Source organism: Diadema antillarum, unplaced genomic scaffold (assembly GCF_040938485.1).
Source record: "Diadema antillarum isolate AM-2024a unplaced genomic scaffold, OU_Dant_1.0 seq00000189_RagTag, whole genome shotgun sequence".
Classification (NCBI taxonomy): Eukaryota; Metazoa; Echinodermata; class Echinoidea; order Diadematoida; family Diadematidae; genus Diadema; species Diadema antillarum.
The window spans coordinates 281,733-306,495 of NW_027271253.1; the positions used below are offsets into that span (position 1 = coordinate 281,733).

The 24,763-nt window shown below is 37.7% G+C and overlaps 1 protein-coding gene across 1 annotated transcript; it reads right to left on the reverse strand.

Moving 5' to 3' along the window:
• Positions 1 to 43: 43 nt before the first annotated feature.
• LOC139728664 (TLC domain-containing protein 2-like) lies at positions 44 to 21,063 on the reverse strand. Its single transcript, XM_071639600.1, has 5 exons — positions 20,968 to 21,063; positions 9,271 to 9,467; positions 4,757 to 4,842; positions 2,200 to 2,282; positions 44 to 451 (listed from the first exon to the last, which is right to left on the reverse strand). The coding sequence occupies exons 1-5, from the start codon at positions 21,061 to 21,063 to the stop codon at positions 44 to 46; spliced, it is 870 nt and encodes a 289-aa protein (XP_071495701.1).
• Positions 21,064 to 24,763: the final 3,700 nt, after the last annotated feature.

Below are 24,763 nucleotides of genomic sequence, written 5' to 3' on the forward strand. Positions count from 1 at the left end.
TTCAGCTGTAGATACAAACGTTCAGTGACCCCCGGAGGATCCGTCATGTTGTATCGAGTATGTTGTCATCCTTCTTTTTCGCTGACGCCGGCGATGACCCGGTCACTAGCGGTAAGACGTCGCTCACGACAAGCCGCTTGAAGAGCACCACGTTGAGGAGAACAAGGCCACCCGTGAGTACAGCCGTTATGACTCTCGCGATCGCCCCTAGACCCGGTTCCGCCAGCACCAGGGCAAGGACGTAGAACATAATGCCCAGCCGAAAGGTGGCAAAGGCGACAACGTTTACTAACGAGTTGGCACGGTATATCGGATGACCCTTGTCCATCCCATGCATGACCATAAGTATGCGGAGGTGGAGGAAAATGCCGGCAAAGTGCACGAGCATGCAGTAAACGCAACAGTCGTAGAAGCGACCCAAAGCGTAGGCGGTATAGAAACAACCGATACCCTGCCGCAAGAGAGAGGGGGGAAATTAAAAAAAAAAAAAAAACTTAAAACGCGATCATGATGTCAGATGCGAGCAGGCTAGGCTACGTCCAACGAGTTCGACACCCATTAAAAGCCCACGAGTTATAGTATACAGCCCATGAATTTGACGCCAAGCAAATAATGCCCTTGTGTCAGACATATAGGTAAACAAGGCCCACCTATACGAGTTCTTAAGCAAACAAGGCCCACGAGACCGACACATAAAGCCCTATGATGTAATGTCGAACTCGTAGGCCGTTTTTTGCCTTGTGTCAAACTCGTGGGTCTCTTGACTAGTGTCGAAATCGTGGGCCCTGTTTGCCTAGTGTCAGACTATAGACCGTATGATTCTCGGGCTGTCTGACTCATGGACCATTTTTCAATGTCGAACTCGTGGTCCGTATGACTCGTGGGTGTCGGTCTCGCGGGATGAAATCTGAGAAATATGACTCGCTAAGGACCCGTTCAATCATAACGACAATGGTGTACTCAAGTGTTGTTATTATACTGATTCAGCTAAAAACAAAACGGATCGAGAGAATACCAAGAAAAGAAATTCCAACACTGAGTCGCTCACATAAGTATATTAAAAAGCATATTAATTTTCATACATCATTAACATAATTGATTAATTATCAATTCAGGAAACAAATTTGAACGGGCATGCACTCTTTTCAGGGAATAGAAGGAAGGGTTTATAGTAGCTGTTGAAGTAGATGAAATCAATTACTATTCTTCACTCATTGGACCTAATACAAACAAATGAAACAAAACTGATAAATCTACTCTGAGCTATTAACCTAACAAGTTAAAAAGCATGGTAAGCGAGTCAATTTTTAAGTAAAATGGTTTCTTTCTCTGTGGAGCTCTTCGTCAGCGCGCCCAGAAAATATTCTGAAACGAAGACGCCTACCTAAACTTCAAGACACCATCCCGACAGACTGAAGTAATTATTGGCATCAAAGGGAGAATAAAATCATATTCAGAATTCCCCAAAGTAACATCAATAATTTTTACCTCTTCATTCAACAGGGGTTAACAACCGCTATTGTCAGGCGGTGGTGAAAAGTGACAGGGGACACTGACTAGGTCGTTGAACCCTTCTCCACGAATTTGTGTCTAGATCCAGCCAACAACTCTCATCGACAGCTATAAAGTGATATATTCTAATCCGTCTTTAGATATATTCCGTCACTGTCACTTCTGAAATATCCATACCATGGTCTGTATAAAATCACAGGCTTTTTTTTTCAATAGCGAGGTTTTAGGCAATTGATGAATAGGAAGTGAGACGGGACATACTCTACAATTTCTTCGAATTCAGAGAGATCTTTCTTGTTGATTTTTTAAGGGTTCAGATTTAGAAAATACATTCAACTATTTTGGGAGATTCTTGGGTTGTATCATGAACCTCTTGAGTGCAGTTTAGGGAGAATATAAAAAGTAATTCAACTTTCAATACCTGTTAGGCCTACTCAATTACTGTTTAATTTACTTTGTGTTATATTTTGTATGAAAAAGGTATGAAAAAATGAAATATACAAGATTTTAAAAAAAAATCCTTTTACAGTCAAATTGACCACGAAAAACGATGCACCTTACGCTTATTTGCAGCATTTTCCTGAGGAGGGAGGGTATAATCATAAATTCCATTGTTCGACACACTGTTTTCAAAGATCGCTTTGATCCCCCACCCCCACCCCCCCCCCCCCCCCCCGACAAACTTACCACTACATGGTGGACGCACAGGCCGGTCACCCTGGCTAGGGAGTTATGGAGCATCAGGTCTGCGAAGTCGTAGAGGTAATAACCTGTGGAGAAAACACGTGATGATGAGACAATGTAGGTTACTCACTCTTTCTTTTCCTGACACGCCATCTTCCAAGCTACTAATGCTACCTGCAATTATTTTTATTACCTCGTCTATTGTAAAGTGTAATCATATACATATATATATATATATATATATATATATATATATATATATATATACCGTACAGTCGCTAATGTTTTGCTCAGCATTGCCTCCATGTACAGGTCGCTCGCGTGACATTTCAAAAACGTTGAGAGCGAAAATGGCATCGTTGTTTCGCGAAGTTAAGTGGCAAAACAATTAAGTATCGTCTTCAAACGATGTATCTGTGATATCGAGTTCCGTAAAGATAGTATTTTGAAAACCCTGGCAAGATAATTTCGTTTTTTGTTGTTGTCGTCGTCGTCGTCGTCGTCGTCGATGTTGTTGTTGTTGTTGTTGTTGTTGTTGTTGTTGTTGTTGTCGTTGTTGTTGTTGTTGTTGTATCTGTATAATCATTGGTCCAATTCCACATGTTCACTTTGGCTCGAACGCTATACAGAATTTAAATGAATAAACAAAGCAGTCAAATAGGCTAATTGTTTCATGAAAATCGGATACATACAAAGTGAGGAAGATATGCATTGATATGAAACTAATACAGTTTCACGGAGCAGCGCCATTATTGATTAGTTCATGAATGAATGAATGAATGAATGAATGAATGAATGAATGAATGAATGAATGAATGAATGAATGAATTGCCATGACTTGGTCACAATCACGTATGCAAATTAGCTGAGGTGATGATTTCATCACTCCATACTGACGGTCTTCCAAGGACCTGGACACAAACCTTCATCAAAATCCTCTGTAGAATATTATAGGATCAAAGAAGAAAGCTTTTGTATCCTTAATGCCAAAATGGTTGCTGATGATGATGATGATTCTCGCCTAGGGACAAAGTTTGAAGCTGCGTAACTATCGATCTACGTGTAAATCAGGTCTCATATAAAATAATGATCTTATTCTATATGTTTGTGTATAATACAGAAACTAAATGGAGAGTATATAGTGAGGTGATTATATCATAGCATTAATTAATTTGTATACTTGATTGTGACCAATGTCACTACATGAATATTGTAAAACTATATGAAAATTAAGTTATATACTCCGTCTATCATTTTCTCGGTGAAACTTTTGCCTTTTTGTTTGCACGATTTTTCTCCGTATAGTGCAAGTCAACCAAACATAGAGTGTCATTACATTTGAAATTATGTCATTGTGAAAAATGGACAAGAACAAAAATTTCGTTAGTCTGAATAGAGCATAGATGAATTAAACTAGAAAACCTCTATTATATATATCATATATTATATATTGTATATTACATATCATATTATATATTATATATTACATATTATGTATTATATATTATATATTATATATCATGAATTGTACATTATGTATGATTACAATGATTCTCGTCATTTATTCTTGTCTGCATGTTTTCAAACATTTGAAACTTTTCAGCTGGAAGTTATATGCTATTGTATGGGAATTCCCCGAGGGTGTGGAAGTTACACGTTTTTGTTTTTGTTTTTCGGCAGAGAAGGTAATGTTGTCTCATCACAGCATGAATCAAGGTTACATCGAACACTCAAAGGAAGAGTGCATTGCAAATGCATTATGTTAGTTCGTGTTGATTCATGATACCCTCAACATCACTTGTGTAGCAAAATGAATATCAAATTCATGCCATTGATTAGCTTATACCACTGTTTCTTATACTACTTTTTTTCAGATTGCTAGGATACATACACATACACACACACACACACACACACACATACACACACACATACACACACACACACACACACACACACACACACACACACACACACACACACAAATCCGAACCCAGTTTCTGTCAGGGACATCATCTGTCAATCATTGCTAAGGCAATAATATGATCTTCAAAAGACACTGGAATGCACCTTTTTTCCCCTATAGACTAAGGAAATCTTGCAAGTTTCCATGTTATTAATGGAATAACAAAAGACAATGCAGAAAAGCATGCAAGTTATGTTCAGTCTATGTGTCCTTTGTTAATTATATCAGTATTTTGCCAGTGATTGAGAGATTACGACACAGGCAAAATCTTGGGCAGGGAGATTTATTTGTTGGCGTATCTTCCTAATTTGAAAAAAAAAATGATAGAAATATCATTATAAAATATATGACACATAATATGTATTTACATGTTCTTTTGGCTACGAATACGATGGTCAGGGTATTGTGCATCAATACGAGCCAACACGCATTTGCACTGCATTGTCCCTTTAACGCAAACCACCATAAATCGTAATACGACACGGTATAATACATGACAGAAGAATGTGTCGTAAAATGACGAAAACATTCGTTCAACGGAGATAACTTTTAACCACATGGTGTAACATGTTTTTTGTAGCGACGATTCCATACCTGACGAAATGGCGCCAAACACCTCGGCCTCCCTCAAGTAAGATACGTCTTTTTGTGTGCTGCCCCCGGGAGGTAGCATAGTCCAGCTACAGCGAAAGACAAAGGGAAGAAAATATTAAAAAGGAGGTCGATTTTAATGCAGTAAATGACAATACCAACAACGATATTAGTATTGATAATGATAAGAATTATAATCATTATCATGGTCATAATACTCACCATTTTATCACCAACATCATCATCATCATTATTATTATTATTATTATTATCATCATCATCATCATCATCATCATTGATAAAATTCTGATCATCAGTACGCCATAAGCATATGAATTTACCTTGAATTTACCGTAAAATGCCACACTTCCTTCTTCACGAATAGATTGCAAAGTGCGGCAGGGTTAAGGGGGCTTTGTAGCCCGTTAGTAACCCAAATTGGGCAATTTCTCTTTGAATGTCACTGAATGTGAAAAGTGTCGGTGATTGGACAATGCATCTTCTGCGAGTTTGCTCCAACTCTCTAGACTACTCTCTGGTTGAAAAAGTTGTTTCTTATGCCCAGTCTTTGGACTGGGCATAAGAGGTCAGTAAAAGAGAGGCTATAGACTACTCTCTGGTTGAAGAAGTTGCCCAGTCTTTGGCGTGTCTTGGTAAGTTTCTGGGAACGTGCTCCAGTTCCTATTTGATATCATGTTGCTTTCCGGAAGGTGGAGTTTGTTGCTTTTGGTCTCACCATCACCGTCATTATTATCATCATCTTGCGCTCATGAACGGCTGTTCGTATAGAGCTTCTGAGATCCTGCATTTCTGGTCCAAACCCCGCTGGTGATGGAGGAACGACGGGTTCAACCTCACTCCCTTCTCTTCCAGGGGCGGATCCAAGAAGTCTGTGAAGGGGAGGGGGCGCAACTAATATTTCTGGCGCCACAGTACGGGTTTCATTTCATTTCATTTCTTTCTTTTCATTTCTTTTGTTTTTAACGAAAGATAAGTGCCCCCTCTGGATCCGCCACTATCTTCCCCGTTCCCTTTCAAAATTGTGTAGTCTGTTTCACTTCTTCTATTCAGGGGAGGTGAAGTATGCTTTCTTGTCAGGTTTAAACCAGAGGTCAGTAAAAGTTCGAGAAGATTTTCTGAATTGTGTTTTGTTCAGACTTTTCGGTGCGTTGAGGTCGTGTCTCCTTGGTACTCATATTTAGATTTTTAAAGAAATATCCCCTAAATCCATTCAAGTGAGTCTAGAACACGATACCGTAAATAGAAGGGATGGGGTCCTTCACCAGGGACCAGTATTTATTATTACGGTTAGTTGCTCTCTCGTCTTTTTACACTCTTCTGGAAATGAATAAACTTACCAAGGACGTCGTAGAGTGCGGGGAAATAAAACTATTGTACCTGCCTTTTTGTTCACCTTTTTTTTATAGGTCTCGTACTAGAGGGAGCGAACTAACCGCCTAGAAAACGAGCCTCCCAACGTGTCTTTGAAAAATGCAGATAACAAATGATAGTAAATGGTACCATATACATACACTAACTCAGTTTGTGGGTATGCATGGGTGTGCGGGATGAATTTAGCATTCGCAATTTTCGAAGGGCAATTTGATGGTAGGGGTCAAATTCGTTATACTGTTTTGTTACTTCGCCATCAAAGTTAGCAATATTACACACGAAGTCATGCTGATCTGTGATATAGGCGCGCACCAAGTAGATCGAAATGTATACGTTCATATATACTGCATTGAAATGTAGTCAGATCATCATTCCGGATATATGCTGCCATGATATAGATAGCGAATAATCTGACTCATGTCGTGTCTAGACGTTAAGATTCAGATAGCTTTTTATATAACATTCCAATGTCTTTAGGCTATTATTATTGACACCAGGCATGTGCTACAAATAACCATGCCCAGTTCACATGGCTGTGCGTTCCTTTTATGCATTCATTCTAACATTCCCGCCCTTTCATAAAAATGTTTTAAGTGAAACAAAAACGCAAACACCACAAAATAAACAACAAATCAAACAAAAATTCTGAACAACCCTCTGTCTACTCTCTGAGCAATCGGTTGGGAGCTGCTGGATTTATATCAGGACTAATATCAATATAATATTAATAATATTAATACTAATATTAATCAGTATTTTATATAGTAGTACTAGATACACGAAGAATGAAAATTAATCCCCTTCTGCAAAGCAATCTTAAAAAGCCATTGACATTGCATACACAAATATGTTACCGACTGGACAGAAAAAGTTAAACGCTTCACACTGAATATGAGTATTGAGATAGGTGTGCTTGTGCTGGTAAAAAAAAAGTGCAAACAAACCATGCCAGAACACTTTCAAACACTCCGTGTGATCAGAGAAGGCATCCATTTACTACAATAAGTAACGATGTTAGATTCGAGCAGCAGATCGGCGAGTTTTATTTAGGCACGCGGTGTCATACAAGAAGGACGACAGAGAACTAGATTAGGGAAATCTGACAAGTATGACGGAATATGAGATATGGAAATACATTTGTACCACTAACCAAGTCATCTTCTGTTGGAAGTAGAAGTAGTCGTCTTCATCACGTGACCATGACGTCACTTCCTAAATGATTCGAGTTCTGCACACAAATATACCAACGTGATGGGTTTACTTACTTGATATCTTACGCAGGTATACACTAAGTGATAGTAATCTCGGGTAAGGTCAGAAAGAAAATGTATCTTTGGAGAGCAAATGTTGAAACATTTCGCCCTTCAAGATGTGATGGTAAGGCGGGATCATTCAATATTATCCTATATATAACTTCGATATTACGTGTCTGTCTGATTCGTTTTAATATTCACGGATCGGTTTTAATATTCTCACTGGTTTTATAAAGGTTTTATTCCCCATTGCAGTCAAATTTTATCTTTCTTCGTGGTACGGGCTTGTTTGTTTTTTTCCTTCTTCTTCTTTTAAAGGGATGGTACAGTTTTGGTTGAGATGGGGCTTAAGGTTTTTCAACTTGTTTTGTGAGATAATGAGAAACCTCTTCGGAACTGAAATATGAAAGAGCGTACAATCTTAAGAGGAATTCAAAGTCTATTTGATGAAAAATGGTTTTGAAATGGCTGAGATATCCCCAAACAGAGAGGTCCTAACAAAATGTGGGACCTATACCTTTTATTAGGACCACTTTGTTGTACTTTATTTTGTGATATCTCAGCCATTTCAAAACCGATTTTTATCAAGTAACCTTTGAATTCCTCTTAGAATTGTATGCTCATAATATTTACAAGAGGTTTTCATCATGCATGGTGACTAATGCTCTTAGGAAGGATAAAGAAATAAAAAACTGTTACAAGCACATGGTCTGAGTGTATACGCAACCAGAAAATAAAATTTTTCTGCACGGACCATAAATATCTCGATTTTTAAGACAGAAAAAAGAGAAACAATAACTTTACGAGCACATCAATGCAATCTTTTATCTGAATCGGATTTTAATCTAAATCGGATTGAAACGATCGGATTGAAACAAGGAAGTTATGATGTTGTAAAGATTCGCTTATTTTTGCATAAATATTCTAAATGTATATTGTTCATAAATGTTAAAATAATGATGTCATTACCTCATGATTTTCCATTGATTGACAGCATTCAAAAAGCTAACGAAAATTACATTCTTCTGCTGTAAAAAGTGTTAAACAAGAATGCTTCCCATAGCTGAGTAACTTCAGAAAATTAACGATGACCATCCAGATAGGATTTGAGTCTGGTGTAACTGCACTTGAACAAAACACCTGGAACTTCACGTACAACTTTTAATACAATTTATAACAAAAGTTGAATTTGGTAATAAGCAGTTGACACCAGTGAAAGGATCAAAGCCTACAATGAACCACACATTTATCGCCAACCCTAACCTGTTGTGTCGATTTATAATCGATGTCTTAGCTTTGCTCTGTTGGGTTCTGTCTTTTCTTTTGGAAAGGTTAGTTAAAACAAACTCTGCCAGTTATTCCAGACAGTAACTTGACAATTTGGAGATGAACACTTGATCATCAGAAATGACAAGTATTGGCCTAACTATGGTCCTACAACGCTAGCCAGAAACACCTAAATCTGCATGCTTAACTGTTGACGGCACCCATTTAAAGTAACCCAGAGTTGTTTGAGAGTTTATACATATATGTCCAACCCGGATGTCCAATATAGGCCGTTTTCGTAATGCATTCAAATTTACGGATGTTTCATTCCCGGGAACATAGAGACGAGCCATTCCATTAACCTGCTCTTCTTACATGAAATTCCGCATCCGGTTTGCATATTTTACTTGTTGCTATGTCGGACAAGCCTCGTACAAGCTTCCAGGTTGTCAAGAACAACTTTTGTTTAAAAGGTATGCATATATGAATGTTACGAAAACCGCCTATTAACATAACCACTTTACCTTCTGTTAATGATTGTGAAGCTGTATTAATGAACTCATGGGTATTCTTTTCGCAACGATATTAAAACTCCCCGGGGCTTACCAGTGGACGGCTCCGAAGGCGACGACCACGGCGTGTGTCAGCGAGCACACCTCGTTCCGCCATTTGTGTCTCTTGGCCGGGGCGACGAACTTTTCGTCTGGTGGACTCTTCCTCAGAGCCGCGTTGAGCAGCGAGAAGGCCAGCGAAGAGCCCACGAACATGGCGCCAACAGTTGCAGACGACAACATCTCAAAATGCTGGGTAGCGGGAATACGGTTGCAAGATAATAATAATAAAAAGGGTAGTTTTCTACTCCGGAGTCACACTGTTTTGTACACCTGACCCCTCCTATATGGGCATCCCTAAAGGTCCGTGTCTTGGATTACCAAGTAGCCTACTTAGTATACTAGTAGGCCTACCTACATGACGACAAGAGCATTCCGCAACAGGAATGTTAACAAAACATGACGGTCCGAGCATCCGTATGAACTGTATACCCTGGGAGTAAAGTGTTCGTTGTATAGCCAAGTTTAAACTAAAGACTTTAAAATGGCAAGACTGAACGTAGAATCCTGGACTTGCTCAGAGGGACGCACATGCAGACAGAACGATTGATATAGTCCCTGCAGTTGTGTGTAGGTTTATATACAATGGTAAGAATTATTCCCTGCTGTGTGTTATGTGTGTGGGTGTGTGCCATGTGCTTTTGTAGGCGCTGGCGAGATCCCGATTTGCATGATACGGCTGAACAAGTCAATGGTTTCAACGCAAGGATAAATGCGGGCAACCATTCCGGTCACTTGGACATTTTTGAAACTTGAAGGGTTCTTTTTTTTCTCCCCTCCGTCTTACTGTCTCACCCTCTCTTTACCTTATTTTTTTCGTTCTGTTGACTGACTCTGTTTCGGTTGAATCGAGTTGAATCAATGAGTGCTTTTCCTGTAATAAGTAAAACGACTGACTCTAATCTGATGTTGTTGCTTTGAGGAACTTTTTAAGATTAGAATGGGTTACCTTACGCGCTTAAGATCCACGCACCATCAGGATGGAGTGCACTAACCTCACCCCTCACCCGGAAATGGTTCAGGACTGTGTTCTTTCGATAATAAGATGAAGGTTTAACAGTATTGACAAGAAAAAGCAATAAATTGGTGTTAAGTTGAAGGGAAATCCGAAGAAGATTATAGGCTTATAAACCACTTTTTATCACAAGATGTATGTATGTATTTTTTATCACTGACGATATGTACGCTGTACAACACATCCTCTTGTCTCTCATTCCGAATGAATGCTGAACCTGAATTTATGTATTACTTAAAAGCTGTTTTATTTAGTAAGCGTTCAGTTTTCAGGTGCTATACTTTGTAAGAAAGAATGTATTCATTAATAGTATATTCATATTAACTTGGGGGGGGGGGGATCCACTTGGAAGCGAAGGATAAATGGAAATAGTCAATATGTGACAAAACATATTCGTATAACATTATATAGGAATATCGATATTAGTAATTTATGCAGGAACCTACCACGAGTGTGAGGAAGTGAAAAGGATACTGGTTGAGGAGAGAGTACATACGTTTGTATAGGAGGTTTTGGAACACTTGCCTCGGAACGGTTTTTAAATCGGATGTGTCCAGGGACCATCCTCTCTAATAATATGAATCAATTACTGCTCCTGTCATGAAGATGCCAGGCGAAACCCCTGGCGAATTCTGCGTTTTAGCAGGTTTGCTAATGTTTTTTTTTTTTCCAGAATTTAAATGTATTTTTTTTTCTAAACACAAAATGTATTTTGGCGCGTTTTGCTTGTTTGTTTGTTTGTTTGCTTGCTTGCTTGCTTGCTTGCTTGCTTGTTTGTTTGATTGCTTGTTTGTTTGTTTTTCTGTTGCAGCCAAATTTGGCGGGGCTGGGACACTGCAGCCTCCCATCCCATCCCCGCTCCGTATTTGGGGGTTCATCATAACCCTTAAGAGTTCGTCTTCATTGACAGGGACACAAAACCATACAGAAGGCAATAATAGTGGGGTGGCTTAGTGACAAATATACTGATAATCGTGACACGCCGGACAAAAGTGTCATTTTTTCCTCAGACATTTGTATATATATGAGGATCAAAATTAGGGGGTGCTCCAAGAAATCCGCTAACAGAAAAAATGAGAAAATGCCCTTAATTTGTACATAACAATAATGTCTGAATTCAAAGACTACACACAGGGCATTCGCCAGGTTTCTGTACAATGCAATGCAATGTACATGGTTGCTAGTCTTAAAATTCAGACCCATAATACGACATATTATGTGCATGTTTACAGTAATACACCATTTTTACTGGTTTTCCTATGGTAACAGGTGGTTAGTCTGTGCTGCGGACCTGAGGGAGGTGTGTTGGAATAGTCCAGTTTTCTTAAGCACCTTTTCATTGAATAATTTCATATAATTTCTGGTAAAGGATTTTTTTAGTACTGTCTACCTCCTGTAGAGAAATGGCAAAGAGTGACATGTGACTCTGGCTCAGATACTTTAAATCTTGGGCAATGACTGAGCCAGGTGTAGGACTATGTCACAGTTCATTTTTTCTCCCAGAACTACTAGTTTACCAGTAGAAGAGCTGCATATTCCATTGAGAACTTAAGGTTTTGGGTATTGCCTTACATATTTCCTAACAAATTTAACCCGTTTCCTCCAAAATTGTGTGAATTCCATAGGTTTAGCGCAGGGATTACCTGGTTCCCGTAAGCAATTTTTATAGTCCGCACCTCCCCTCTTTATATGTTTCTTATTTCTTATGGGGGTATTCAAATGTTTAAAAAGGTTAAAAGTCTGTTTTCATAGATGAAGTTGAATTTAGACAATTTGAATATTTTTAAAAATATATTGATATTTGTAATTTCACTCATAAAGACTTAAAGCGGTTTGAATATTTTTGGTCTGATAGCTATGTATAGACATGTTATTAAAAAGTAAAAGCAATGTTTGATTGGTTCACATTATCCAAAGAGGGTGGGATGTAGTTGGCTGGTGAACAAAGTCTATGGGGAAGTTTAAAAAGTTGATAGAAATGAAACAAAATCGGCATAGAGCAGAATCTAAATCACAATATAATATGACAAAATTCCCGACCCAAAGGCGGTTGATTCTATGATGCTTTATGTCAAAATACATTCCACCCAAAATACATGTGATTGATAGGAGGAAAAAGTATAGTACATTAAAAACAATATAGTTCAACTAACCCCATTAGTCCAGCAGCATAATGAAATGATTGTTAAGTTTTATCGCCTTGTCAATTGAAGATGATGTTACATAATGACAATTATCAAAGTCAGCTAGATCTACTAGTATATCAAGAAACCAAAAAGAAGGGGTGGGGTGGGGTGGGGAGAGAAGAATGAAGTAAGTTATTAGTATCTGTAGTTTTGGTTTTCAGTATATTCATTTTAATTTCCTTAATTTCCGTTTTGTGTACTAGTAATCTGCCAGGAACAAACACAAGAAAAACTTAAAGGTCCTATATATATACACTTTTGGGAGAGTGACTTGAAAAAAAATGTTCAGGATATCACATTTTATGCATAATATGTGTAGGTCTGGGGGCATTTCATGAAGCATTTTGTCCGACAAGTTGTCGGACAAATTTGCTCTCTGCCAATCAGATGCAAGGATTTCTATAGTTTGAAACAGTTTGTCAGAAAAATATCTGACCAAACTGCTTCATGAAATGCCCCCCTGTTGTATCACAAGACATCCTACCATATACAGTTTTTACAATCAAAGCAAACATATAAAGAGATATCAGTATTTTTCTCATTAAAGCATAAATGCGGACGGTTTAGTCTGGAAACATGTTATCATAGAAATATTGTTCACATTTTGTGTTATTAACAATACTTAACATTGATTATACAGATTCATTTTTTACAGAGGTTCTTTCTATCCGTAACTCACACTTAAGAATAATTTTCAAGCACTAATTTTGGGTTTTTGCCTTTAATTATCCACAAAAAGGAGGACTCAATGCATAAATGGTGTATGCTTTATTTTTGGAAAATGTTGAGGAGATCAGGAAAATAATATATATAAATGTAGATTTTGGACCTGAAGGAGCAGTTGAAGCATTTTTAAGAAACAATGCCTTGTGGCATCGTTCTTATCATCAAAAATTAATAATGACAAACTCAAATGAAAATTGGAGGGGGGAAGAAAAGATGAAAATAATGACATGAGACAGCTTGGTAAAGATTAAACGCTAAAATAGACAATGCAGCCTCTTTTCTCAGTTCATACTTATCCAGAGTGTGTGCTTTCTTTCCAGTACCGGTATTATTATTTAGATAGGTTAGGGGAATCCCTTTGGATTGTGTGATACATCATTTTAAAGCTTACAGTCTGCTCTTTCAGAATCTGTCCTTAAAGGACAAGTCCACCTTCATGCGCATGTGGATTCAGTGAATACAACAATATTAGTAGGACACATCACAGAAAGCTTGGAAAAAATCGTACAATCCGTTCAAAAGTTATGATCTTTTAAGGTATCTGCACAGTCGCGGCTGGATGAAAAGACTACCACAGTGTATGATGTCACATGTGCACATTCTAAGGAAAATGAAATGAGAATTTCACAAAACCATACTTTTTGAATAAAGTTCACATAGTTTCTTTGACTTGCTACTGACGTATGTCAAGGGTAATATTATTCCCCCTGCCTTCTGAAAGAGAAGTCGAGTATCCTTTTGTAAGCGAAAATAATTTATGTTGAATTTTCTTTATTCATTCTTTATATCGTTGTACACATGTGACATTACAAGGTATAGTAGTCTTCTCATCCAGCCTCGACTGCATGAGCAGAAACTTCAAAAATTCATAACTTTAGAACAGATTGTCCAATTTTCCTCAAACTCTCACTGATGTGTTCTACTATTGTTGCTGCATTCACTCAACCCACATGCTATATAGGTGACAAATCTTTGTCTGGCGACTTTTTTGTTGATCAATTATACCAACCCTGATGGAAATCTCTTCAAATTCATAAGTTCTGAAGTCTCCTTTAAGTTTAACCAAAATCTATATATGTAGTTGCCATGGCAACATACCACTTAACACTAATGAAAAGTATTTCAAACCTCTATACATCCCGTTGGTCAGTTGTACCTATTCAAATGGAATCTCTTCCAAACTGGAAAATAGCCTCCTGTAACTAACTTCAATTAAAAACCCTAGTTTTGGGTTGCCATGGCAACGCACAAATCAACAATTATATTTGACCCCTGGTTTATACTCTTGGTACCTTCTATACAACGTTCATATCAAATTTTGTGAAAATTGAATCTTCCTACCTGGAGAAATAAACAAAAACATGATTTTTAGAAAAAGTTCATTGACCTTTGACCTTTGACCTTTGGAAAATTCACCCCAAATTCAATCAAAATATTTTACTTGTTCTCAATATTCTTCCTGCCAAGTTTTATCCAGATTGGATATTCCTGACCTCAGAAATAGCCAACAAACCTATTTCACAAATAAAGGTCATTGACCTTTGACCTCTGACCTCCTTCCCAGCATCAATTTTCTTGGAGCACCCTATTTTTTGAGAAGGTACATCATGAAGTACCTTTGGTGAAAAAATCATGCTTTTGTCCGCCGTGTCACGATAATTTCACTAAGCCACCCCACTATAATCAACACTATCAAAGTCGCATGATTGATTATGTGGGGAGCTGTGGCATAGTGGATAAGACTCTCGACTCCCGATCGGAGGACCCGAGTTCGATTCCCGCCCAGTGCTTACGTCCTTGGACAAGATGTTTTACCCACTATGTCGCTCTCGACCCAGGTGTACAAATGGGTACCGGGCAGCGCTGGGGTAATAGTAATGGCAAGGCCCTCTGGTAGAGCAGTGACAGCACTAAAGAAGCCATCCTAGATAAATAAGACCTTATTTTCATTATCATTATAATGTGTTTTTTAGTTCATGCTTGACTCGTTGAAATTTTTCTTTTATATTTTGTTAAAAATCATCACTAAGAATCCTTTATTATTTTACATGTAACGTTTTAGTCCATAAATCCCCCTTCTCCCTTCGGTGAAAAATACCACAGCAAATAATTTTAGAAAACAACCCGCTTTTATCTCCATGCGAAAGTTTTGGTTCTAATGTTAGCATAGATGTCAATATTCTCTATTCTGTGTATCAATATTCGTTAGAAAAGTTCGTGAACATCAGGTTTACATTTCAATTTTATGAATGGTTACGGTCCTGTAAAGACATATAAGATTTGCTCTTGTTATGATATGATGTTCTCTCAGCAAATATTTGCTATTGTATTCTCTCACGTCAATTTGCTTCATTTTCAGAGAAACAAGATTAAAGCTATTGTGTTATGAAATAGATAATTATCTATTTGTTACAATCAGAGTGAATTATGAATTGTCAAATGGGGGTGCCGATCAATGTTGACAAAGTTTACAACTTATAGAGATGAGCAGATAAAGATATTATAATGAAAGTTCAGAATAGCAGGATGTTATCTCATGTGGCGTGTTTGTGAATCAGAGATGGAAAATGATTGCTGTATAAAACATTGACATGAATGTAATCTGAGCGCTGATGCTGGCACATACTCAGTGATATCGAAAAAATGATTCATTATGATGCGGGTGAATCTTCAACGAACTTAATTATCATTTTCAAGACTTCTTTCACGAGCAAAATAATTCAAACTTGGCATAAAAACATAATGACTTATTGTCATGGGATAATAAGATTTATCCATGAGAGATGCTTTCGTTGTATTATAGGCTTGTTGCCAAATCAGGAATGATTTATGACACGTGATTTGAGCTTGCGTGGCTTTACCATCCAACTGTATAATGAATTAAAAGGTTTCAAGATAAAGTGCAACAGCGCCATCTAACGCTACCGCTCTGAAAGTGATATGGCACTGTTTTCGGATCAAAAATCTAACTGGTTTGATTTGACGGGTCTTGACTTGGACCATAGGCCTACTTTTGCAGAGTTAACTCAGAACCCAGTCTTCATGTTTGTAGTATTGCAAGGGAAGGTTACCAAGAAGTCCGATTTGTTGTACAAGTTAAAGGGGCTGTACAGTACTGGTTGAGGTGGGGATTCATGTTTTTTTACATTCCTAAGTGAGATAATAAGAAACCTAAGAAAGATCATGTAATTTTAAGAAGGATTCAATGTTTATTTGATGAAAATTGGTTTTCAAATGGCTGAGATATCCAAAAAAGTGATAATAATAAAAGACTACATGCCACAGCTTTATTAGGATCTCTTTGTTTCACCTCGTTTTTTGGATATCTCGGCCACTTCAAAACCGATTTTCATCAAATAAACTTTTGATACCCCTTAGAATTGTATACTCTTTGACATCTCATAGAGTGATTTCTGAATATCTCGAAAAATGTTAAAAGCTGAATCCTCACCTCGACCAGAACTGTACACACCCTTTAAAATAAACGACTTCTCTAGTACTTTCACCATCAGCTGACTGTTCACCGATGTGCAGAGGGTAGAACCACGATCAGGGTCCATCTTTTCAATGAGGGTTGCCTTGGATTGTTATACATAATAGATATTGTGTATCATCATGATGATGTACTAATTGATTAATTCATATTTCTTGAGTCATAGGCTTCCTTCTCTTACACCTTTCTCATATCTTCATGACAAAATGTAAAATGCTGCATGTTATTGATGATTGCTTACTCACCTTTTTATTTAAAACAAAACATTTATCTATAATATAATCTTATACGTGATGTATAGATATAGATCTAGATATATTGCCATGCTCTGAACCTGAAAGGGATAAATGACATAACAGGCACACACACACACACACACACACACACACACACACACAAAGGGGGGGGGGGGTCTTTAATGACACTCTCTTCTAGGTGCCCCAAACCGCAAAATCTGAAAATAGAACGGTGGTAAATTTTTAAATTGAATCATGTCATAATTCGCTCGCTTCACGAATCGTCTATAGTTAGCACTTCGCGTCCTACAAAAATACACCTTTATGGCTGGATGGCATGTATGGTCGAAAACAGACGTCAGGTGGCGAGTAAAAGAGCGTGGCAGTTTTATTCGCGTGTTCCACATGCTCGTGAGCCGCATTAGGGGGCTTAATGACCACTTCCGCGCCTCGTTCTCTAATTAGGAAATTTGACGAAATGACGTGTTCGGGACTAGAAGCTGTACCGTTTGGATCGCTGGATTGGATAGCCCGAGTCCTCTTTCTGTTTCAGACCATGCGTCCTTATTTATCATCGAATGGGGGAAAATAAACTTCTGATAACAATAGGCTGCCAAGCAACAACAGATAATCATATCGCACCTGTTCTAAGGTTTACTCGTAAACGTTACGGTTCGTATTGCTTCTGTACGAGGGAAAGTGCTAGTATCGCCCTCCAGGCTCCAGCTATATGTTTGTCTAATTAGTAACGCGTCTAGTAAACGCTTCTTGATTAAGCATGTAATACCGTAATGATAATTATCTTCGATATGTTCTTCCGTTAACTTAGATCTCTAGAACACTGAGAAACTTAAGTATTTGGTTTTCGATTTTGCCTTGAGCGCAATCATAATAGAGGAACCTCTATGCCAATTAAGCTATTATGGGGTCTTTTTTTCTGATCCTTAATGTCATAGATATGGGATGTATACTGTTGTATAGATATTGTCATTGGAGTCAAAAACAAAAGACGCACTGCATTCTGGTTTATTTGAGGTTTGATCTGCTGCTCTTCTGTGCCACGTCAGTACAGTAACAAGGCATCCTGTCTGCCAAGCTGATGGTTGTTTCCGCAGCAGAATAGCAGCAACAAGAACGGGGTGATATATTTCGATAAAACATTATTTATGCCGTGAAAATGATTTTCGTTTCGAGATCTTCTGTGCGGTTAGTTAAATGTCAAGGGAAACGCGCCGTGGTCACAAGTTTAGTAACATAACATGGATTCTCTCGTTTGGATTCATGTTTACGTGGCCACTGCATGGGTGATCAAGCTACCAAGGGATCGGAATAGCAGCTCCTTTAAAGGTCTACACAATGAGGATAAAGTGTCTTGCCTATAAGGGTCTAATCGCTGCAGCAGCCAGGGGATTCGAACCAGCAACCTCACGAATCACGATTGAGAGTATGCGATCTTTTCCACTGAGCCTTGCACATTAACGAATGTCATCAAACTGGATCGTGCTCATGAGTTCTCTCATCTTTGTGTCCCACATTATGTTACACTTTGTAAGTTTTTCGGTGTTTATGATCTATATGCAATATCCGTATTGGAGATATTTTGCTCAGTTGCAAGTAGCCTACTGTTAGAATGCAATGCATTTTGTGTGGCTTTGTACATAAACAGCTCGTATGGGGTGTTGCAAGAAAGCCGAGTTGCAATCAATACCCAAATATCTATTGCAAATTTTGCAATAGATAGACCAATTGCAACTTGCAATCGATCGCAAGTTTCCGTTGCAAGAAGGGAGCTTGTAATCAATCGCAAAGTTGTAATTGATTTGCGATCAATTGCAACTTTCTTGCAACACCCCCTTAGCCATGTTGAAAAAAAAAAACCTCTGAAAACCAATAACCTCATCCGTAAATTATTTGCTCTGTTTCTCCTTCTGAACGCCTTATACCCCAGCTATTTTGTCTGCTTTTTACACTTGTCAGCACGATCTCACGAAGTTCTCAAACACTTAGAATGTATTGATATAATGAGAAAGATTATATCCAAGTAAACCTCATTCAAATACGTGAAGTGTAGAGAACAGAATCATTTATTCACGGTGATTCCTTGTCACGGTGCATGCGTGACTTTCGCCAGAGTGTGATGAACGATTGAACGAGACACGATGATCGCCTCGATCTCTTAGCGCTCTCGACGCGCCAATCAGAGAACAGCGTCAGAGCTACGTCATACAAGTTGTCATCAAGGCACGCCCTTCGAGTACAGTCGGAGAAAGCGGGTCAGCTTTGCTGATTTCATATCTCCCCTGAATCAGCTTGATATTTAAATCAAATTACTGGGCAAAGGAAAGTATGCATTTCTCTAAGATGTTCTCGTACTAAAATATATTTTCATATTTACATTTCAAAAGGTTGGTTTATGAATATAATAAAATTTATGGATAATATTCCTTTGATTAACAAATAATTTCATCAACATTTATACATACACTATGCATTTCATGACTTGCTAAATCAACTTTGCATGCCTTGGTTGATGCTATGTCAGGCAGTTTCTTTTTTATTTGTAATAAAATGCTGCGTCATAATAACTTTGTCATAATCATATAAGGTATGCAAGTAAATCGAATATGTTAGCAAACCATTTTTTTTCTGCAATGAGCATGAGACAGAGAGAACTACACACATACAATAAAATTGAATCACGCACAAACACTGATGTTAAATGTACACTACAATGATATTTAATGGTGGTTATACTGCTTGTACATGTATTTACAAATGCAATATTTGATTTGGAAAAAAACACAATTACTAATGATTACTTTGACACTAACAAAACATCATTAACACAAAGTATCATGGCTGGTATACACACTTACAATACAAACACAGGGGAGATACTGTCCTCTGATCATTTACTTTTAATTTTGAAACATTTTTGTAATGTTATCTGTAAGAAAGCTGAAGGTATACAGTATAACACATGAAGGATAAGCAAAGTTCTAAATCATTACACATACATGTACTCTGTCTTTTCAACATGCAACACAATTTTTCTTTTCTGGTAAAATGAAAGAACTAGAACTTATACAATCACATCTTCTAGGTTCTCTGTAATAACATGCTGCTACATCCAATTAACCTAGCATGATAGAAAAATATCTTTCACATAAGTTGCAAGTCTTTGTGTCAATACATACAATTATCAGATTGATACACCATCTTTTTACTTTGTGTATCATAAACTTCATTAACTGTGTGTTCTTTAACACAAGGAAAGGCTCAGAAGTAAAAAGAGCCAACAAGCAATGAAAACATTCTAGAAATCCTTTCTAATTAAGTTCTACATTATTTGGTGTTAGAGTTTAGAGGTTGAAACAGCTGCTTGCTACTGTCATTTAACAATAAAAGAGGACACTTTTTACACTTTCATGTGGAAAATAAGTATCATGGTGAACTATTTATCTCATCTACAGTATATCTAAAAAATTCTTTCTATATGACAGCGATCATGGACATCAGCATTCCATCAATGTTCACAAAAGAGCTTTGTTTGTTTTACGAAACAGCCACAGCTAGAATATGCCCTTCAACACTTATGATAATTGTCTCATGTATTTTGATTATGCTTAGATTAGCTTAATTTGTGGGGTTTTTTTGGAACCACAAGAATGTGAGACTTTTAATCTTGAATTTGCATGAAATGACACGTGCTCATCTTCATGTTGTATTATTACGAAAGGATGTTGCACATTTAAGTTAATCATCCTGTTTTCAATTATTTTTCTGTTAGATTCAGATATTACTCAATAACTTTGTTTCATTAAGTCTGTGTCACATTAATGTACAAAATGGGAATGCAGAGATAAAATCAAACATACAAAATTGACCTTTGGGCAAACAATCTTGGAAATACAGTGATTTGTGGAGATAGGAAGGAAGTATCAAGTCAGCAGATGCAGATAAACTATAAAGTTCCCCATATGAATATGATCTTATTCATCGAATCTATTTCAAAATGTCCATACACAATATACACCTGCTGGATGGCAATCTCTGCACCAGGCAAACCGCTGGTGATAGTGGAGTCGTGCGACATCTGGACATCTGCGACAAATATTTGAACAAATGCCATACTGACTTGTCACTTCATTCCCATCCCCTCTCTCCATTATCAACATGAGACATCAATAAAACTTGATCTTCTATTGCAAACAGCTAGACCATGCATTCTGTACATTCATAAACTTTTGATACATGTACATGACATTTAAAAAAAAGAAAAGAAGATGATGACTACTTTTGAGTATTTACAACCTTTGAATCCACAAGACAGCTGTACAAGGCCTTATCATTAGGTTTACTCTTTTCCACAAAGTCCTTTAGAAAAATCCCAGGGATCAGAAAGACATTATTGCCTCTAAGACATGGACCTCCATCATTGTCAATGAGACTGAAAATCATTGGGGATATCATCGCATTCACCATAAAAACGTGTGAAAATCTGAATGATATCCCACATATATTTGCATCAGGCACATAAACAAGTGAACAAAACTAACAAAGAAGCCTGCTCTAAGCACTTTCCAGTGGAGATAAAGCTATCACAAGGAATTATGATACACATTTTATAGTGATGAATATTTTTTGTTGCATTTGTAAAGCAGCAGACAGATAATATTGCATGGTGCCCTGGCATACTGCTTTTATCAGCCAACACTACAAAGTGGAAAAGATAGTAATAGAAAAGAGGAGACTAACAGCACTGCTAGAGAAATTGAGCAAAGACAGTCATATAAGTATATATATATATATAGAGAGAGAGAGAAATAAATGTACACATGTATCTAAAAAAAACAGCAACAGAGGCATACTAAGACACATCAGAAGAAAGATGGATGAAGTATCAGAGCAAGAGTAAGAGAAACATATAATAGAGAAAGATATGATAGAGAAACATATGTAGAGAAAGATATGACAACAAAAGATATGACAGAGAAACGTATGACAGAGAAGGATATGATAGAGAAAGATATAACTAGATAGATATGAAAGAGAAAGATATGACAGAGAAACATGATAGAGAAAGATATGATAGAGGAAGATATGACAGAGAAACATGATAGAGAAAGATATGATAGAGAAGCATATGACAGAGAAACATATGATAGAGAAACATATGGCAGAGAAACATATGATAGAGAAAGATATGACAGAGAAACATATGACAGGGAAACATAAGATAGAGAAAGATATGACAGAGAAAGATATGATAGAGAAAGATATGATAGAGAAAGATATGACAGAAAAAAATATGATAGAGAAAGATATGATAGAGAAAGACATGATAGAGAAGCATATGACAGAAAAACATATGATAGAGAAAGATATGATAGAGAAAGATATGACAGAGAAACATATGATAGAGAAACATGATAGAGAAAGATATGACAGAGAAAGATATGATAGAGAAAGATATGATAGAGAAAGATATGATAGAGAAGGATATGATAGAGAAAGATATGACAGAGAAACATATGAAAGAGAAAGATATGACAGAGAAAGATATAATGGAGAAAGATATGATAGAGGAAGATATGATAGAGAAAGATATGACAGAGACACATATGATAGAGAAAGATATGATAGAGAAAGATATGACAGAGACACACATATGATAGAGAAAGATATGATAGAGAAACATATGATAGAGATAGATATGATAGAGAAACATATGACAGAGAAACATATGATTGAGAAAGCTTTGATAGAGAAAGATATATAAAGAAAGACACGATAGAGGGAGAGAAAGAGGGGGAGATAATGATGGAGCGAGAGAGAGAGAAAGAAGGTGTGAGAGAAGACAGACAGAGTCAGACTGGTAATGCGTGATAAGCTTTGCCAAGAGCCGGCCGAGCCGAGGGAAAATCCCAGACAGGTTTTCGACTAAATTCCCTACTTCCTCTCCGCCCTATCCCCTTCCTACACGTCTCAGACGGGGAATCGCATCGAGTAGACATCATTCCCTGCCAATGCACGAAGAGCGAGGGGAAAGTTATTTACGGCAAACATCCACTGACAGCCAGTATTGCAGCTGGCTCGTATTTTTTCTCTTCAATGTTACATAACAAGCACCTTGCCAATATGAGTCTTCCAACACGGTACATCCCCTCACTAGCAAATTTTGGCAATAGTATCATGAAAGCATTGAGATTCAACAATATGCAGGGACCATTTTCTCGCCTTCCTGGAACAAGGGCCCTAAATCTTGCACTTTTTAAGTCACTGAAAAAAAAAAATTATGGTTACATCATATGAAAGAGCTTTCAAAACTCTGTCAAATCATGTAATGAACCAAAATGTTATTCTGGGATAGAAATTTCATGCTAGAGTCCTTCTGCCGGACAGGTAATGATTTATGTCATTCTGTACATGGAAATCTTTCATCAAGCCCTATTTGAAATCCACATGACAGTTTCTTATCATTCTGGGCATACTTTGGGTCATTCACATTTATCATACTCTGATAACTGCATTGACAAAGACCTCACCATAATATGGACACACTCAAACATCTGAAGCCGTAGTTTTGTATTGTTGGGGTAAAGAGCTGAACCTGCCGACCACATTTTACTGACTGAGCCAAAAAGTCACTGGCACTGGATTACTCTACCACCTGTCGATCAGTATGATGCAAGTGTATGCCACATCTAGAAAAATCCAAATATTTTCGGCCCAGGTGTACCGCAGATGCACTGCATTCATGTCACATGCAGTTGCCTGAAGATATTCGGGTAACGATGTTGGGAGGCTGTTCGTCCCATGGTTTAAGGAAGGATGATTGAAACAATGGCGGCAGATTTAGCAGTGGAATTTGCGGTTTCATAAACCTATCTATGGAACAAGGGGTATCATTTTTAGCTGCTTTTTGTATGACATTTGGTGTCACTTGCCGTACGGACAAGAAGGACCACAAAGGGAAGAGAGAAGAAGCAGAGACAAAGCTCAGACAAAATGTAAGCTAATCCTAGCGAAAATCTGACCCCATTCACACTTGCAAAATACGACCATTCTGTGCAGGAATTCTCAAGACTGACGCAATGGTACATCTCATTTATAGACATACCATTGGCATTTGATCTCAAAAATTACTTTAACCATGTGAACAGCATCACTTAGTATAATATATACCACTATACTGTGACCTACGGCTTTTAAAGCAGTCTCGAGATTTATAGGAGAGCAGATTGAGTTAGGTATGGTCCACACGGGTGGTCCAGTACGAGAATGCCCAAGGGTGTGGTGATGTCCCAGTTCATACAGAAAGCCAAGCATGAGTGCAATCCTGAAAAAGAGTTGTTTTATGTTGCAAGTGTGAGTGGGGCTCACCTCGAGGTTGTGGCTTGCCCGGGCACATAATATTGCACATGCATGCTTTCCACTGGACAGCAGGTGCCGCTATCACTGACAACAGGATGTGAGGATAAAATGTTATCCAAACCGCCTCCAGGGGCCAGCGGAGACATCCCCAGAGGGGGGAGACTACCAGGGTCCAATCCCTTAAACACCTGTCTGGCATGGTGGCTGTATGTGACCCCTCTCATTAAGGTATTAACCCTTCCTCTCTCGTGCTCCAGGGATTATTTGTCATGGCTGATCTCCATGGACAAAAATAGCAAATGAGCTTTATCATTCTCCTACAAGTGTGAATAATTTGACCAACAATGTGACGTGTCAAACAAACCATAAGAGAACTATGTCCTTGCTTTCTTTTAGGATTCGTGCTTATCAGCATATTTCACACATATCTTTTAACAACAATCACATATAGAAAT